Source organism: Mucor velutinosus, assembly GCF_035048745.1.
Source record: "Mucor velutinosus strain NIH1002 chromosome Unknown tig00000041, whole genome shotgun sequence".
NCBI classification, from domain to species: domain Eukaryota; kingdom Fungi; phylum Mucoromycota; class Mucoromycetes; order Mucorales; family Mucoraceae; genus Mucor; species Mucor velutinosus.
In genome coordinates, this window is record NW_027041905.1 from 4,406,439 (window position 1) to 4,422,246 (window position 15,808).

The 15,808-nt window shown below is 38.7% G+C and overlaps 5 protein-coding genes across 5 annotated transcripts; 3 read left to right on the top strand and 2 right to left on the bottom strand.

Moving 5' to 3' along the window:
• Positions 1 to 3,048: 3,048 nt before the first annotated feature.
• ATC70_001636 (uncharacterized protein) lies at positions 3,049 to 4,554 on the bottom strand (the record flags this gene model as incomplete). Its single annotated transcript, XM_064821030.1, has 1 exon — positions 3,049 to 4,554. One exon carries the CDS (start codon positions 4,552 to 4,554, stop codon positions 3,049 to 3,051), a length of 1,506 nt encoding a protein of 501 aa, XP_064684950.1.
• A 644-nt stretch (positions 4,555 to 5,198) lies between these two features.
• On the top strand, positions 5,199 to 6,270 carry SPT5 (transcription elongation factor spt5; the record flags this gene model as incomplete). Its single annotated transcript, XM_064821031.1, has 6 exons — positions 5,199 to 5,296; positions 5,359 to 5,512; positions 5,571 to 5,653; positions 5,712 to 5,779; positions 5,837 to 5,907; positions 5,965 to 6,270. 6 exons carry the CDS (start codon positions 5,199 to 5,201, stop codon positions 6,268 to 6,270), a joined length of 780 nt encoding a protein of 259 aa, XP_064684951.1.
• A 3,783-nt stretch (positions 6,271 to 10,053) lies between these two features.
• On the top strand, positions 10,054 to 11,452 carry ATC70_001638 (uncharacterized protein; the record flags this gene model as incomplete). Its single annotated transcript, XM_064821032.1, has 7 exons — positions 10,054 to 10,109; positions 10,209 to 10,341; positions 10,399 to 10,499; positions 10,557 to 10,691; positions 10,747 to 11,003; positions 11,073 to 11,218; positions 11,279 to 11,452. 7 exons carry the CDS (start codon positions 10,054 to 10,056, stop codon positions 11,450 to 11,452), a joined length of 1,002 nt encoding a protein of 333 aa, XP_064684952.1.
• A 1,485-nt stretch (positions 11,453 to 12,937) lies between these two features.
• On the bottom strand, positions 12,938 to 13,660 carry GUP1_1 (glycerol transporter; the record flags this gene model as incomplete). The annotated part of the gene is made up of 2 exons (XM_064821033.1): positions 12,938 to 13,273; positions 13,331 to 13,660. 2 exons carry the CDS (start codon positions 13,658 to 13,660, stop codon positions 12,938 to 12,940), a joined length of 666 nt encoding a protein of 221 aa, XP_064684953.1.
• Positions 13,661 to 14,084: 424 nt separating this feature from the next.
• On the top strand, positions 14,085 to 15,730 carry ATC70_001640 (uncharacterized protein; the record flags this gene model as incomplete). The annotated part of the gene is made up of 4 exons (XM_064821034.1): positions 14,085 to 14,232; positions 14,298 to 14,612; positions 14,665 to 14,838; positions 14,895 to 15,730. 4 exons carry the CDS (start codon positions 14,085 to 14,087, stop codon positions 15,728 to 15,730), a joined length of 1,473 nt encoding a protein of 490 aa, XP_064684954.1.
• Between the last annotated feature and the right edge of the window lie 78 nt (positions 15,731 to 15,808).

Here is a 15,808-nt window from a genome sequence, read left to right on the forward strand (position 1 = left end):
TTTGAATCAATTTTGGCGGCTGGTGGGGCCGGCTGGCAGACTCAATGCCCTTTCCATCATGAAGGCAATACAGTAATAGATGCTTTTGAAGCGTATGGAAAGTAGGTGGCAAATCATATATCACTATCGCTAGTTGTGCTGCTCTTCTTGAATCTATATTTAATAACGTCAGTCTATCAAAATACTTGTTAGATCAATTTCTTTCCTTTTTGAGGCTTTGAAAGTGTCTAGGGACCATAAATTTATCATGTTATGATATTACATACTGGCAAAATCTCTTGACATTAAATTATATGAGTATGATTAAATTATGTACAAGCTTTAAAATACATTGGTCACAGCAATTAATGGACAGTACAAGCTTTGAAACAAGATGCAATCATAAAAGAGCATAATATTGAAGCTAATGACAAGACGTGGTTGTTTTTTTTATTAATGTGTATTTGAGTTTATGAGATCACCATACTTGATGGATTAAAATATTTCAGATTTTTGAGGCTATTTTGACTTGTATAAATAGAGGTAGCAGAGATATAAGAACGACTTGGCCTTGTATAGATGTCAGGCATTAATTGTCTTGATAATTGATTGAGTAAGAGGAAGCACAGATGAGAGTAGGGCTTGACCTTGTATAGATGTAGAGATGGTATATTTGAACAGTCTTGTCATTTTAGGAGCTTGTAGGAGGCACAGAGAACTTGGCTTGATAGCATTTGGAGAGGACAGCTTGCTTTAGATGAGATAGAACATGAGATGGCAGAGGCAACTAGATAAAGATGAGATGAGTACACAAGTACTGTGGCATGAGTGCGTAACAAACCATTTGGGCAAAGAAAATTGACCATCAATAAAAGGAACCAACACTATATAAACAGGTACCAAGGTGTAAACTTGCTTCACCTATCACAAGATTATCGACACGCTCAAGACACCTTTATCTCGGATCATAGGGCTGAACCCAATTCTCGTCGGCAATAAAGCCTGTGGTCATCCCGTAGCATGACCAAAGGATTTGTCCTGCAGTCTACTCATGATTATGAAGCTGTGATCCTACTCAGTCCCTACAAAAAAGTAGTTTTTCGGCACTATGTAATCAATAGGTTAGTCAACATGGCTCATACGTCCAACAAGATAATAACTTACTCGCACAGTTCACCAAGGTCTGCATGTATCAAAGATAGTGTGGCCTTTTTCTAGCATGGACCAAGAGACGTAGAGAGGACCATGGATTTGTAAGGCATTGTATGTAGCAGTAGTAGAGGCCAATAGACAGTAGAGTATTTGATTTAGATGACCATATGTAGAGAGAGAGAGAGCCCAAATGTCTTGTAGAGAGTTTGTATGTATAGAGTATTTTGCTTGTTGTAGAGAGATGAGATGAAGAAGAAGAGGGAAAAGCTGTTGAAAAAAATCCCTATTTATATCCTTCTCATCGACTTTCATGTGAGTCTAGTATCCTTGCCACACTCAAATTCGTTTCCTTTTACTTTTCTCCACGATATACTACTTTGAGCGCGTGAAAATAGTGCCATTTTGACGTTTGACACTTGCTCTATTTGATCCGCTTCGTCCGAGGCTTTCAACTGTTTTCTGTCTCGAGTTATGTCCATTTTGCTACTTCAAAAAGCCCTTTTTCCACCTTCACATGAAACGAGTTCCCCCATCTCTTCCTAGATGTAATTAACAGACAACTTTTTACTGGCTCATTCTCATCAAAACGTAAACAAAAAAAATGTCATTTGACTCTGAAACAAATGCAGTTGGTTGCTAGATCAAGTAATCTTTTTCTACCTCTCCTTAATTTCTCTCTCCAAAATCACACAGTGCCCGATCCATCTCTCTTGTTGTTTGTATTCGCCATGAACTCTCCATCTAATTGGGCAATACAGGATGATAAGGTTGGCTTACTTGTTGTTTACATCATCTTGGAGCCAGTGCAATTGATTCTGGATCAAGAGACAAGTGTACACCTCGGAAAGCAAGAGTATCATATGAATATTATTGCGGCAATCTCCATGGAATGGAACATAATCGATTGTTTTCGAACCAGTGCAAGTCATCTTATTTTCAACTATCATGGTTGCTGTCAATAATTTAATCAAGTGTTTGCGCTACTAGACATCATCAACATGCCCACATTTACATAGTGAGTTGGTCATTCTCGTGTATCATTCCTGCAACCTGTTTGTAGTTTTTACGCCAAGAGTATTCATCTCATAAAGAGTCAACACATTTCATGTCATTCTTTTAGGGATTGTCCTCTTTTAGAAGGTATTCGGATCATGCAAAATCAAAACAATTCATTTGCTAGGCAAAATTAAGCTTTAAAAAAAATCACATGTAAAGTAAACAAAAGGACATGAATTGAAGAGAGATAAGCAAGTAAATGGCCAATTTGTGGTCAAAGAGAGGATATTTTATTAGAAGGTATGTACATCATTAGAAAGCAAATCGCTTGAGGAATCCAATGGTACTATTTTCAGGGTTCTAAGTAAAGTACACATTGCGAAATTCATCAAACAAGGCCGTGGGATTTCCAAAAGAAGGAGGTTTCTGAATTAAACTTCACCTGCAATATCATTTTTGTCTGTGTGCTCTTCTGTTGCTTTGGATCATGCCACGCTCCTCCTATGTCACCAGCCTGTCCTTTTTGGGTCTCACGTTGGATACGCTATCCATTTGAGAAGGAGTCTCGCTTTCTCGTATAATCGTTTCTGTGGGTATCATTGCCGTTATATTATAGGGCTTTGAGCAATCAAGGAGAGTCTTTTTTTGCCAGCCAGAAGGAATTAAAATCTCGATTGACATTCTATCACAATTCGTTGATTTCTGATCCTTTTGCGAATTGATCGACTCATTTTACCAAATTCGACTATGAAAGTTGTAGTGATCATCCTTTACAGCCTTAAGCTATCTAGAAGACAAGTGTATGTAATAACAAAATGACTTGCCATATATAATATTTAATTAAACTACTACTTATATTAATGCTTGAGATCTGACAATCTCATCACTTCGGCACAGATCTTGGTGGTGACATAGTTGGTATCAAAAGGCATTCCTTCGAACGTATGTAGGAGCTGGAATCTCCATATCATACGAATGGTGGCAGCAAACAGGTCGAAGATTGTAATCTTGATGTCGAGATTGTAGATGAAGTATTGCTTCAGGTTCAGATTGACTATAGATTGGTATACTTGTGGATTGGATGTTGGACCAAATGTCGTTTTTGTGGGGGCAGCTAACCATGAGATGTTTGGCATCTTCAGTATCATTGCAGAGAGTACATTTGTCATCTTCAACATTCCTCAGTCGTCGAACGAAAAGAGCTGATTTACTTGGGCATTGCTTATGGATCATTCTATACCAGACATTTCTCACGGAGTGATGCATGTTTTGATGATAGAAGTGTTTCCACTGGGCTTTGCTGATGGTATGATTGAACTTTCGTCCAACATCAAGGTTGTGTATGTCCAGCATAATTGATCTCAAGTCTTTGTTCGCCATTCGAAGCATTGGGCGGTCTTGGTAATTAAGCATAGCAATGAAAGGCTGTAGATCTAGATGAGCCTCCATGTTTCTTGTATCCGCGAAGGATTTCAATTTGATGTTTCCACAAAGACGGCCTCTTTCTATCTGGTTCCTGATGTTTGGTCGCTTGCATTCACTTCTTGACTTTAGCTGCAGAGTACTTGTTTCCTGATCGATGTGGAAGAAGTCGTGAACTTTGCTCTCCCTGATCGAGTCTCTGCTTGTATATCCCATAGCTACTTCCTCATTGTCAAAATCAAGAATTTCCAGCACTGGCAATGACAAGAGTGTCATGACATTTGGTTTGACAGGCCAAGCGAGTGAGAGCGGAGAATGCTTCATACAGGTATCTATTGCCTCGAACATCATGTAATAAGGGTGGAAGCCTCTTAACTGGTTTTTGTATCTAGCCGTTTGGAGCAGTATAGGGATTATGTGCGATGGTGAGTCGTGCGACATCTTCAAATAATCCACTAGTAGCCTATAAGTGAGACCAGGTATGTTGTTGCTGTTTTCTGTTAGCAAAGCGTTCAGATATCTGAATTGCAGAACCTTTTGTTGAGCCATTATATCAAGCAGTCCTAAACCGCCTTGATACCTTGGTAGGAAGAGAGAATTGCCCTTTAGAGGTCGATACAGACCAGACATTACAAACTGATAAATGATTGAAGCTATCTTCTTGACTGTGTCTTTGGGCAGGGAAACGATCCGAATGACATGCCATAGTCTGGGCAATATCATAGTGTTGGCAATATTCGCTCTGCCGTACAGTGAGACTTGCCGTGCTGCCAACCTTTCAACAGCAGTAGTAATATCACCCAGCAGCTTAGCAATGTATACGTCTCTTTGTTGATTGCAGAACCAAATTGGATAACCTAGGTATTTTATAAATCCTTTAGACGTAGAACCATACCATTTGATTTTGAGATTGTTTGTTGCATGATCTTGAATTAGGCCACCAGTTTGGCTTGTCATTCTTCCACCATGAAGAGGGAAGGCCACGGACTTGTCGTAGTTGATCATTTTTGTTGAAAACCATGAGGGGTACCTCATGCTTTTTGGTCGATTTTTGGTCATGTTTTTTTTTGGCCCAAAAAGTTGAGCAAAGGTATCAGAAAGTAACTACCAGATGAGAGCAACTGCTTGGTGCTATTCTGACCATCTAAAACGGCCTTGAGCACAAGAAAACGCAGCTCAAAAGCACCCAGATTCTGCTGTATCAGGGACACTAATGACTAAAAAGGGGAAATACCAGTATGCTGCTTGACCGTATATGAAGTAGCTACCTATATATGGATGTAGAACATCACATAAGAATCAGATCCACAGATAATATGAAGGGTTCTCATGTATAAGTGGAGGGTCAAAATGAAAGTAGTAGCAGTATTCTGATAAGATACACAAGGGCAATCGGTAGCGCGAGTTGCCGCTGAGCAGGTCGGTTCTCACCAAAGTGACACAAAGGTAGAGAGCCACCCAATGCTTAAACACTCCAAGTAATAATGATATGGAAATTATTTGCATGAAATCAAAGTTGCGACCTTTTCTCTACATTTGGCTCACCATTTCAAAGAGCGAGTGAATTTCTCAAGCAGGGCAATAGTGGCTTATTTTAACATTTGAAATCTTTCATTTTGAAATCATTCTCTTTTTGCTTTATTTTCAACATGTCATCTCTTGCAAGTTTGATTAACAGTGTCAAGGCAAACACAGCAAGCAATCCTCACATCACCAAAAGTTTGAAGAGAACGGCAACCACATCCAAGTAAGCATTTTACGAAATGATCCATCTTGGGGCACCTTAATCATTCATATTGAAAATGTCAGGGAAGAGTTGAAGCAACAACGAAAGAAGCAGATTGTTGAAAAGAAACAAGGCAGTGCAACCAAAACCAGCGGCCCTAGCGTGGTCGTGTTCGATGGATCTGTATTGCAAAAGAAGCCAACATTAGAGGACAAAGCTTCGAAAAAGAGATTTTTGGTAAATTCAGTCTTGTGCGCTTGGATGAGAGGAGATCAGGGATTGACAATCTATACAGGATTCTCGCATTTCAACTGTAGATCCAACCGATGTTGTGGAGCAAAAAAACAAGCCAACGGCCAAGGACGTTGAGGAGGAAGCGTAAGGATCTTTGTGAAAACGCCATCCAACGACGATCAGCTAATGACTTTGAGTACAGTGAAAACCAAAAGCACGATATGGAATTGAAACAATTATTAGCGACATCCAATTTATTAGAGGAACTTGGTGTGTAAATGGATACTGTTTAGCTGGTATAGCTTGCTAATACCCATCGATTTATAGAAAGAGAGGAAATGACATCCAAGGAGAGACGAAAGAATACCATGAAGAAATTAGAAGGATTGGGTGTCAAGGTAAAGACAAAAAGAGGATTATATTTGTGCGATATGAGTTACTAATTCACAATGCAGAGTTCGCCTGGAGAGAAAATGCCATTATCAGTGAAATTGAGCCTAGATGAATCTAGAAAGCAAAAGGGCATCAAAAAGTTGCAGGAAGCTAAGGATATGGGTATCTATGATAAGTCACTGAAGCATTTGTATGTGAAAACCAAAGAAAAGAAGCGAGACCGTGATCCTGGTATTACAAATGGTATCGGTCGCATGAAGGGCGCTACCCTGACCATCAATAAATCTGATATTGAGAGAATCAAGCGTCAAGGCGCCAAAAAGAAGTCTACTGGTGGCAAAAAGAGTGGAGGTGGAAAGCGTAAATAAGCAGATATATACATACTAGTTGTTCATGGTCATGCTGTATGCCAGCAAGTGTAATAAAGATAAAGAGGTGCTTCCAATTCCAATCAACAAGTTTCCATCTTAAGGGTTCCCCAACTTAATGCTGATCCTCACCACGTTGAACTGTGGTTGACAGTTTTAAAGTATACAGAGATCAATTACTTCACTTTATAACTGCGAATTCGATGACTCTACGACGCTCCACGTTTGTATCAACAGAAACAACTCATATATGGGCAGACAACATACCTGCATCACCTCTTATTACTCAATAATACGAAAATTACAGCGAAAACTGAATGTGTTTGAGCCGTTTTATTTTGTGTTAAAAGCCGTCTTGGGCCGCCGGAACAGTACCAAACTATTTCCTTGATCTAGCACTTACTTCCAGACATCTTTGCTCAACTATTTTGAGATCGTCGAAAATTGCCTCCCAACCATGAGGGGTACCTCATGGTCTCCATCGAAAATTAAACGATCGCGTTTTAGACCCCAAAAATGAAGATTTTTACTTATGCATATATTGAATCAAAATGTTTCTCACGATCCACGGCAACCTCTGAAATCATCTTTGTGGGACCTTGATATGTAAAATCTCGACTTTTCGGCCAGAAACCTCTTTTCATATTTTCATAGATTGCTTGATAAGTTTATTCAAAACATCTATATTACTTGGTATCATTGGATGCGCCTTGAAAAGCACTCCAAGAAAGCTTAAGAGTGTATACAAAGATTATTACGTTTGATATAGTCGTATATCGCAAAATAGTGTAATCAAGTCGATAAATTTCACAATTTGCCCAATCTTAAACGAAAAAGACAGCCGACGATTAAATTAATTTTAGAAGGCAAAATCAATGTTTTTGCTATTATGGTGGCAAATGGTGCTTTTAAATGCTCATAGTAGCAAAGGGATTACGCATCGAAAAAGCACTATAGCCTGGCCTGGCTAAGTCTTTCTTATTTAGTTGTATATTTTACATTTGATGGTTCTGTTGGTTGAAAATTGCTCATTAGAAGGAGGTGCTCGAGATGAGATGCAAGATCGTTATTCCATGTGCTATTGTTCCATACTTTGATTATAAGCCCTTGCTTTCTTCTGCTCAATTTTGATTGGTTCAAGCTAGAATTTCTATTGTATTTTTATACTGTGCTTCCACTCTCAATTTGCAGGATGTTTGAAAAGACTACCCACCTCTTTGAATAATTTTGGACTCTTGTGTGAGACTAATTTGGCCAAGTATCTGAAACTAATTTGTCCAGCATTTCGAGAATAAATTGCCCAACTTCAAGAAATGATTACAAAGGTTCTTTATTCAAGCATTTAGGGAATACATTGATCGAGTACTGGATGAAATTTTTTATGTGTTCAACAGGAACATCCTCGCTGCCTTCAATTACTCTTGCAGAAACTGTTTCTGTATCTATAAATTCACTTCTTCTGATTCGGTCCTTCGACACTTTTCAAAACACCTCGATAGGATTGAGTTCAGGCGAATAAGGAGGAACGTATAATGGTATATAATCCCTCTCTAAGATGATGGGGTCAGCAGCATTAGAGAGTAGATAAAGCATTATCCATAGGCATAACTATCTGTTATCAATATTATCTCAAGAAACAAAAGATCCGAGTCTGTCCATCACAATTGTAATCTTGACATCCAGTTTACTGTCATGGAGATGGCAGGTTGTCGCCAAGAAAATACCAACATTAGAGATAGTTATGCCTCATTCATAGCCATAAGAAATTGCAAATTAGTAAAAATAAAGCAGTGCACATTTGAATTATACTTACACAAGTCAATAAAAGAAACTGCTATCTGCTTTCAGTTACAATGAAGGCTGGAGGCACTCCCCAGATATTGCGAACAGTTAGCTCAAGCCATCTTTGCCAACCATCAAAAGATTGAGCTCCTTCATTATAGAAAAAAAGCAAGGTCTAGGTAGGCATAACTATCTCTTATCAATATTATCTCAAGAAACAAAAGATCCGAGTCTGTCCATCACAATTGTAATCTTGACATCCAGTTTACTGTCATGGAGATGGCAGGTTGTCGCCAAGAAAATACCAACATTAGAGATAGTTATGCCTCATTCATAGCCATAAGAAATTGCAAATTAGTAAAAATAAAGCAGTGCACATTTGAATTATACTTACACGAGTCAATAAAAGAAACTGCTATCTGCTTTCAATTACAATGAAGGCTGGAGGCACTCCCCAGATATCGCGAACAGTTAGCTCAAGCCATCTTTGCCAACCATCAAAAGATTGAGCTTCTTCATTATAGAAAAAAGCAAGATCTAGGTAGGCATAACTATCTCTTATCAATATTATCTCAAGAAACAAAAGATCCGAGTCTGTCCATCACAATTGTAACCTTGACATCCAGTTTACTGTCATGGAGATGGCAGGTTGTCGCCAAGAAAATACCAACATTAGAGATAGTTATGCCTCATTCATAGCCATAAGAAATTGCAAATTAGTAAAAATAAAGCAGTGCACATTTGAATTATACTTACACGAGTCAATAAAAGAAACTGCTATCTGCTTTCAGTTACAATGAAGGCTGGAGGCACTCCCCAGATATTGCGAACAGTTAGCTCAAGCCATCTTTGCCAACCATCAAAAGATTGAGCTCCTTCATTATAGAAAAAAAGCAAGGTCTAGGTAGGCATAACTATCTCTTATCAATATTATCTCAAGAAACAAAAGATCCGAGTCTGTCCATCACAATTGTAACCTTGACATCCAGTTTACTGTCATGGAGATGGCAGGTTGTCGCCAAGAAAACACCAACATTAGAGATAGTTATGCCTCATTCATAGCCATAAGAAATTGCAAATTAGTAAAAATAAAGAAGTGCACATTTGAATTATACTTACACAAGTCAATAAGAGAAACTGCTATCTGCTTTCAGTTACAATGAAGGCTGGAGGCACTCCCCAGATATTGCGAACAGTTAGCTCAAGCCATCTTTGCCAACCATCAAAAGATTGAGCTCCTTCATTATAGAAAAAAGCAAGGTCTAGGTAGGCATAACTATCTCTTATCAATATTATCTCAAGAAACAAAAGATCCGAGTCTATCCATCACAATTGTAATCTTGACATCCAGTTTACTGTCATGGAGATGGCAGTTTGTCGCCAAGAAAACACCAATATCAGAGATAGTTATGCCTGAAGAGATTTGAGTCAACAAGTTGTGAATGGACAAAAAGCACACATAAACATTGCAGTTTAGATGAGCGCGTCATGCACAAAAAAAAAGCCTACGTCGGACTTTTTGCTGATAGTAAATCTCCGTGTGTCAAAAATAGCCAACAGTTCTTTTTTTTTTTAAACCAAAATGAATAAAGAGGTACTATTCAATTTACTAGCGTGTCTCCACTATTACTCATTAACCTTCTCTATATATGCTTTGCTTAGAACGAAAGCAACTACTTACAAAGCTTAGAAAATAAAACCTTTCAAGAAGCAATATTTAATAACCTTACAGCAACAAGTTTCCTTGAGCAGGTTAACAAAAAAAAAGCAGCAGTTTCCAGCTCAGCCGCGTTCTCTTTAGTCGGCTCTCTTCCCAATTCTACAGAGGAGTCCAATGAGCAAATCAAGAAGAGGATAGAAGAAATCGAGCAGGTAAACATACCTTATAAATATTATTTTTCAATGCAAATTAAAATTTTGACATTTTTATAGTATATTGGTAAAGACAATATTAAAGTAAACAATGCTTTGTCGGTCGGAACTATCATCAAGCGTGCAGCAATGATGAAGCACATCAAGTACAAGTCGTTAAACCCATCCGATATCGCACTCGTGGAGTAAGTTTAGACGATTGACTTCAACCGACAAAAATAATACTAATTTCTTTTTTGAAAAAGATGTGGTCTCAACTGCATACTTGACTTAACACGTGGCAGTTTAACAAATCAGCATTTATTATTCTCTAAAGAAGACTGGAACCAAATCAAAGCTTTACTCTCCACATCTCCAACCAATAATGATTTGATTGAATCCTGGCCGGCATTGCGGAAAATCGACAAAATATTCAAGGTATGTATCAAGCACAGCCATTTAGTTGTATTAAATGTATAACAAACGTTACTATAGAACCCTCGTGATGCCGAAGAGTGTTATTGGAACTCAAAAAATTATCAAAAGAAGGCATTAAAATTCAATGAAAAAATGGGATATGAACTGATCAGTGTCATGTAAGTTTACACTATCTTAAAAACCATTATTTGAATGATTGACAGTCTATCCGTTAGTGTTGATAAGATGATCAAACATAAATCAATATTTACTATCTCGAAACCAACCCCGTCTGAAGCAGACATTATGATCAAAATCTGGGCTGATCTCTTTGAAGTTCTCTTTTACAACACTGAAGTTTACATTCGCTGGTAAGTTTTATATAGAGCTTATGTCTACGAACAAAATTAGCTTACATATACATAGGGGAGAAAAGGGTCTGGATACTGGTAACGATGATCACACCATTTTTAAATTAGATGCAAAGCTTGTACTATTATATGATGGTGCTGAATACCCTATTTCCTCTGTTGAGTTTGCACCCTATGCTGGCCCAAGAAAGATCAAAACCGATCGAAGCAAATTGTTAGTAGAAGCAAAGACAATTTACGATAAAGTAATGGGTTTGAACGTGAATGAAGGAAATGCAGCTCTCTTAAAAATAGTCAATGTTCAAATCATGGGTAAAATTTGACTTCATTCTTTTACATTTTATTACATGACTAAATATTTAACATGGTCATTTTTTTCAGGTCTAGAGGCGCATGTCATGTCTGTAAACACTGCCGATGATTACTTGTATATTGCTAGTTCTATTGATTCATACATGTTACCATCAACTGTCTCCCAACTAAAGAAACATAGCAAAACTATCATTGGCCATTTATTCGATTTAAAGGTTAAAAAAAAAGAAGAAACGAAAAAGATAAACCTAATACTGATATATTTCGAACTTTAGCATTATGCATTGAACACTACAGATATCATCAAACAGACACTCAATGATAAGAAAAAAGCAAAGAAAAGCATGAAGCGAAAGATTCAAGAAGAAATTGATTATGACAAAGTGGCACCTTCCCTCAAAGCAAACCTGGTTCCAACTTGGAGATATAAAGCTAAAAGTGAAGATTGAATGAATCCTTATTATTATCAATCATCTTTATCATCATTCAAAGAATAATTAACATAGTGCGCTTTGTATAAAATTACTGGCAAGATCAGATGATGCTGAAGTGTTGATCAAGCTGATACACACGGCCTTTATATAAGTAAAGCAATGGTGAAAGAACTACACTATCAAATCATCCATTCACATAATCTTCATCAGTGCAGACAATGCCATGAGACCACCAAATCCATATAATCCCACCTTTTGAACACATGATAATTCGAATAAAAAATTTGTCATCACAGTCTTTAGCCAGGCACTAATTTGTTTTAACGGTAAACCAAGCCTGTGGCAGAATGAGCTGTATACTGCCTTTAGTAATGGAATACTTCACTATTAACGCTATTATATTGAACTGTATATCTTATTGAGATTGCTATGCGTAAACTGATAAATCTATTAGAATCGCTGATTTGCTAGCAAAGCTTTAGTATTTCACTTACAATGGATGTGTCCTTGAGCGAGATTTGGCAGGCAAGTAGATGTGTGTGCATTCAATGATGTGCTCATTTAACATTACAAGATAGTTCAATCAAGACTGTATTGGTAAGAACCATGCCAGATATAATCAAAGGCAACTGCATTATCCAGCATTTCATCTCATTCGAATCATAGCCAAAGATTATTGCTGTATGTGATGAAAATCAGCCCATTGAAACCAAATCGAAAGCATTGCCATCATTGCACCTATTGAATCGAAAAGATACATCAGGACATGATCATTCATATGGGCACTACATAATAACGTGATGATCCATTATCCTAACGCTGTTGGCTTCATCATCTTAGAGAGGGATTATATACCATTATACGTTCCTCCTTATTCGCCTGAACTCAATCCTATCGAGGTGTTTTGAAAAGTGTCGAAGGACCGAATCAGAAGAAGTGAATTTATAGATGCAGAAACAGTTTCTGCAAGAGTAATTGAAGGCAGCGAGGACAAGTGTCCAAAATTATTCAAAAAGGTGAGTGGTGTTTTTAAATATCCCGCAAATTGAGAGTGGAAGCACAGTACAGGAGAACTCTGCCTTAGATCGGCCAGAGCTCATCATACAATGCCATTGGTAATCGCAGCAACAACTGGTTATTCTGCCGCACGTTTTCCCAAAGACCCCATCACGCAATTCAAGTAAATTGTCAACCCTAACTTAGAAATGCCTGTAACAAGATGGATCATGGATCATGCCCATTGTTCCAGGACATATCAGCTGTTGTTCTCTCCTAAAATGACACAAGCATCCATATCGTTGAGGACGATTTGTGCAACTTATGAGATTGTACATCAAATGATGCTATTCTTAGGAATTTTCTTTCTTCATAAAAATGACACTTTTTCCCAAAATGATTGGGACAATTCTCAAATTTGTTTGACACAAAAATAAAAAGTTGCCTTGAGACACCTGAAAAAAATGAAATGAGACAAACTCAGAGGTTCGAGTGTCCCATTTACTACAAAGGCTGTTTATTCAAGCATGCCTCAAATTTGTTGACAGAATAACGAGCAGATCCCTCAAGATCGCTATACAGAACACTGTTACATGCATCAGCTATTCTACTAGTGAGGTTCTCGTCTGACAATAACCTTTCTCTTTTCAGCTTGCTTTTTACGACATGCCAAAATTGTTCAATAGGGTTTAGCTCAGGAGAGTATGGAGGAAGATATACACATCTATAGCCTTGCTGAATGATATATCTTTCAATGTCATCGGCCGTATGAAGAGGCGCATTATCCATTATGATATAGAAGCCTTTGAACCTATCATCCTTATCCAAAACATCCAGTGTCTTAGCCACGAAATTGAAATAATGCCCTGTTACGGTACCCCCCCCCCCAGATCCTACTTTGCCAGAGCCTCCACCTATCTTTCTTTTCTTAACAGAGGCACCTGGTATTCTTACTTGAACATTGATAATGCCCCAAACACTTACTGCACCGAGAATAGCTGTGGTGTTGGTCCTCGTTACAGGAACAATTACCTCAGCGCGAGTTCCCCTCTCAGACCAAGCCATTGTTCGCTTCAGGTTGATATGGAAAGCAGATTCATCAAGGAAGACGCAGTTAGACATGTAGTCCATATCTGTTTGCTCCCATTTCTTAACCCATTCGTAGCGATTTTGGATACTTTCAGGGGAGTTTCTTTGCTTTGAGTGGAGATGGGCCTTCTGTCCCATTTGTAATTTGTCTCATTTCGTTTTTTTCAGGTGTCTCACGACAACTTTTTATTTTTGTGCCAAACAAATTTGGGAAAAAGTGTGAATGAAGTTGATTAGCATAATAATCTTGGGGTTCATTCGACATAAGCGATTTCGGAGCTTCCCTTGAGTGTGGTTGAGAGTTGATTTCAGTTTGCCAATGCTCCAAAAGACACGAGTCAAGCAAATCCAACAAAACACACAAGAGCACTGTCTAAAAATAATCCCCATCACCAAGCTCGAGAAGAAACTCTAATCTTCAGCTTCAAATGTGGGACAAACAATTGAGTTTCGATTCCCTGAAATAGCTATTCTCTCTCTCTCTCTCTCTCTCTCTCTCTCTCTTCTCATTTTCCACATTTTTTTTTTCCATTCGAAATACAAATACACACACACACAACAAATGACATTATCAGACGACTACTACACAGTGTCTATTGATAATGGCCCTGAGAAATTCACCATCAACAAACAATACAAAGTCATTCGAAAGATTGGTTCGGGTTCCTACGGTTCAGTCTGCAGTGCCCTTGATGTGCAGACAAATGAAGGTATATACACGTAGCACCCCATCAAAACAAGCTGCGATCACACTGCTGACAACGCTTTTTTATAGTGGTTGCTATCAAGAAATGCCGCCATGTGTTTGATAAAAAGCTGATTACAAAGCGCTGCTTACGAGAAATTAAGGTATTGCAGCATTTTAATGGACATCCCCGTATCATTGACTTGAAGGCGTTGGACATTGTCGATCCTCGAAATTTCAATGAAGTCTACCTGATACAATCTTGTTGCGACACGACCATGGCCGATATCATTCACTCTAAATTAGAATTGGAGCCTGTGCATTATCAGTGGTTCATGTACCAGCTCTTTTCAGGCCTCAAGTACATTCATAGCGCCAACGTGCTGCATAGAGATCTGAAGCCTGGTAAGCACGTTTAGACTGCTATCACATGTTATGGTTATTGACACTTGTCAAGCGAATATTTTGGTGAATGAAAATTGTGATTTACGGATTTGTGATTTTGGCATGGCAAGAGGATTTGCAAGATCCAATGCGCAGATAGAATCGCAATACATGACACACTATGTGGTAACAAGATGGTACAGATCGCCAGAAATCATGCTGAGCCGCAAAACCTATGATAAACCAAGTAAGTTGTGGGTCATTTGGGATGGCTTTGCAGTGATGACTCACACGCGATGCAAGTTGACATATGGTCCGTGGGCTGTATTTTGGCTGAACTACTAGGTCGAAAAGTGCTTTTTAGAGGTACCGACTATGTGGATCAACTGCACAAAATCGTAGGCATACTTGGATTGCCCAAAGATACATCTTTTTGGGATAGCTCATCATCTGTGACAGAATACATTCGTAATTTGCGCGATGAGAGTGGACTCCCTCCCCCAGAAGAGCCCATCGATTTCAGCACGTTGTTTCCCAATGCACCACCAGAAGCCATTCACCTCCTCGAAAACCTGCTGACACTGGATCCCTCAAAACGATTGACCGCCAACGAAGCATTAGAGCATCCATTTGTAGCTCCTGTCAGAGATCCAGCAGAAGAGATTGAATGCGCAACTCTGTTTGATTTTGAGAGCTTTGAAATGATTGAAAGCGAACATGTGTTACGACAATGTATTATCGAGGAAGTGATGCATAGTAAAGGCACTGATGTTAGCTCGCATTCACCCCTTCATCGCACCAGCACAGCGTCATCGCATCAAACAAGCCGTCGTTATACTGGAAGCTCGATATCGACACCATCCTCTGCATTCACCACAGAAGCGAATTTGAACGCAATTCAGCTTGCTCAACAGGGCAAAGATGTCACTATGGCTGGTAGCACGACAGGCAATGAACAGCTGCAATTCATGGTGATGAGTGACCAGTTTGTGGGAGAGCCAGAGGACATGGATGAAGATGATATCAAGATGATGGACAGTGATGAAAGCGACATCCATGTAGGTAAAAGACGCACCCTGCGTGGGCCTTCCAATGCTGATTTCCAAGCCTTGGAGCGTCATTTGAGCAAGGATTGGTAGTAGTAGTAGTAGTAGTAGTCAGAGAACATATGTATATATATACCCAACAAGTTTATTATTACTGCTATTAAATGATTT